Source organism: Penaeus vannamei, chromosome 31 (genome assembly GCF_042767895.1).
Source record: "Penaeus vannamei isolate JL-2024 chromosome 31, ASM4276789v1, whole genome shotgun sequence".
Lineage (NCBI taxonomy): Eukaryota > Metazoa > Arthropoda > Malacostraca > Decapoda > Penaeidae > Penaeus > Penaeus vannamei.
Window position 1 is genome coordinate 15389480 of NC_091579.1, and position 2500 is coordinate 15391979.

At 45.8% G+C, this 2500-nt stretch overlaps 1 protein-coding gene across 1 annotated transcript in view; it reads right to left on the bottom strand.

The window, feature by feature from the left end:
* The window catches only part of LOC113815272 (uncharacterized), a 188780-nt gene that overhangs the window by 114667 nt on the left and 71613 nt on the right, over nt 1–2500 (bottom strand). The window contains exon 2 of the mRNA XM_070144239.1: nt 2119–2331. Coding sequence (XP_070000340.1) covers nt 2119–2331 — 213 coding nt within the window. The remainder of the gene's footprint in view (nt 1–2118; nt 2332–2500) is intronic.

The following is a 2500-nucleotide window of genomic DNA, read 5'->3' on the forward strand; positions in this document are numbered from 1 at the left end:
CCCTTGGGCGTGTGGGCGTAATACTATTTGTTTTTGTTCATTACTTCCCGAGAGCGCACCCTGACTGCATGACGGCGATTTGCTCCAGTGTTCACGACCTTCGAACGCATTCAGTTGCATAATTCAGCAGAAATTTTGTACATTCGCAAAACCCAATGAAAATTATAAAAGAGGAAAATATAACCGGTTTACCTCTCAAACAGTTTTCAGTCTATGGGCGTCTGCAAGATTCCCCCTACGAAAAAAAATGTTTTTCCTGATATTCTTGATTCAAATTAATAAGCACGCATTGGATAGGTCAGGTACCTGGAAAAGGTCACAGGAAAATTATGGATAAGATAATCCCCGGGTAAAGCAGAGAGGCCAGTCTTTTCCTCCGGGGAGATTATCCTCGCACAGACAAATTTGCTACACCCGTATCCCCTTCAGAAAAAATAACCACCATTTGCGCGGGAATATCGCAAAATACCAGTAATAGAATCAAATACAAGACATGAAATTTTCAACACTCACCTTTTTATGCCCAAACGCCCTAACAATGCATTCGTAAAAATAGGGTTTTGTGGCAGGCGAACGTGATTGTGTGTTTATCAACTTTTTATCGAGCGACTCCCACCTGCCTCCGCCACGCACGCGATCCGCTCCGCCGGGAGGGCGACGGGAGGAGAACTCACCCGGAGAATGACTGCCTCGCCGGGAAAGCCTGTGTGTGTGTGTGTGTGTGTGTGTGTGTGTGTGTGTGTGTGTGTGTGTGTGTGTGTGTGTGTGTGTGTGTGTGTGTGTGTGTGTGTGTGTGTGTGTGTGTTGTGTGTGTGTGTGTGTGTGTGTGTGTGTGTGTGTGTGTGTGTGTGTGTGTGTGTGTGTGTGTGTGTGTGTGTGTGTGTGTGTGTGTGTGTGTGTGTGTTAAAACATGTCTGCTTTCATACTTGTAAAATTACCCAATTCTCCGAAAGCGCGAGAAAGACACAGAGAGAGAGAGAGAGAGAGAGAGAGGGAGAGGGGGAGGGAGAGGGAGAGGAAGAGAGAGGGAGAGGAAGGGAGGGAGGAAGGGAGGGAGGGAGGGAGAGGGGGGTGAAGGGGGGGAGGGAGGGAGGGGGGGTGAAGGTGAAGGGAGGGAGGGGTGAAGGGAGGAATGGAGGGAGGAAGGGAGGAGGGAAGGAGGGAGGGAGGGAGGGAGCGAGGGAGAGAGAGAGAGAGAGAGAGAGAGAGAGAGAGAGAGAGAGAGAGAGAGAGAGAGAGAGAGAGAGAGAGAGAGAGAGAGAGAGAGCCCAAGGGCCTGAACGCTAAATAAAGTAATGTGAAGAGAAGATGCCTAGACTAACTTAACTGATGACGATCATTTAATAACAGATTTCCACGTCCTCGCTAGCACTTAAGTGGACGTGTTGTCAACTCTTATCTGATCTGAAGTTTCTTTTCGTGTACTGTTTGCCTTAAATATAGCTCATATAGCATCTGCAGGGGATCGCTGTTCGCTGGCTCACTTTTTGCTACTGTTTATAAATCTTAAGTCAGAGGTGAAAGTTCGAGAAAGGAAAGTATCAGCGTACATAATCCTATTATAATTAGAGTACCTGCTAAACGAAATTAAGCCATTCACCGAGAGAGATAAAGAATAAAAAAATCTAAATACATATCCACAGAATCGTAAATACACAGTAAACACTCCCTGGTAACAGCATGGAGACGCAATCATAAACAAAAGAGTTGGGTTACGTTGCCCCACCGGTCAATGGGTGGATCCTCGACCTTTACCGTTTCTTTCCCGGGGAGACTGGTAACCCAAGAGCAAGGAGAGGGGCGCAACAGCCTCGGAGTCTAGTGTTTTCTCGGCGTGAAAGGAGGGGGATAGCGTCCCACGGAGGATAGCGAAGGATACGGTGGCTTGCCTTCCTTCGCGTGGTAAGAGGAATTCGGACTTTGGAGTAAGGAGCTGGGCTTCCTTAAACTTATAAAGGTAGCTGATCTTGCACTTTGATATGTACGTGTTCATAGAATTATTAATATAAGATTTGCTTATCATTATGTTATCAAATACTTACAGAAAATAATATATTGCTAGTCGAGATCTAAACGAAGCAATCAAACCAAAAGGAAAAGAATACTACATGTACTTACTATTCCATGACAAGGACAAATTCTGCGTCAGTCTTGAAAACATCTTGTAGTTGTACAGCCCTCGGTGTAGGCCTCAACATTACGCAGATGGCAATCTCATGGACAATATCTGAGGTGCAGTCGGCTCCGAGGCGCCATCTGGACGAAAACTTGGCGGCAAACTCTTCCCCGGTGATTCTGTGTCGACAGTGGTACACCACGGCGAACTGTCCCCTGTGGGAGGAAGGGAAGTTTTAGTATCAATCTGTAATCGTTATTAGAAAATATACCTACAACTTGAGATTATTGTAGGATAATAGTGTTTTCGCTATGTAATCTCTTGAATAAAATTCTACAATTGCATATGCAACAGCATTTTGATAAAAAGCTGGAACTGCGCCGT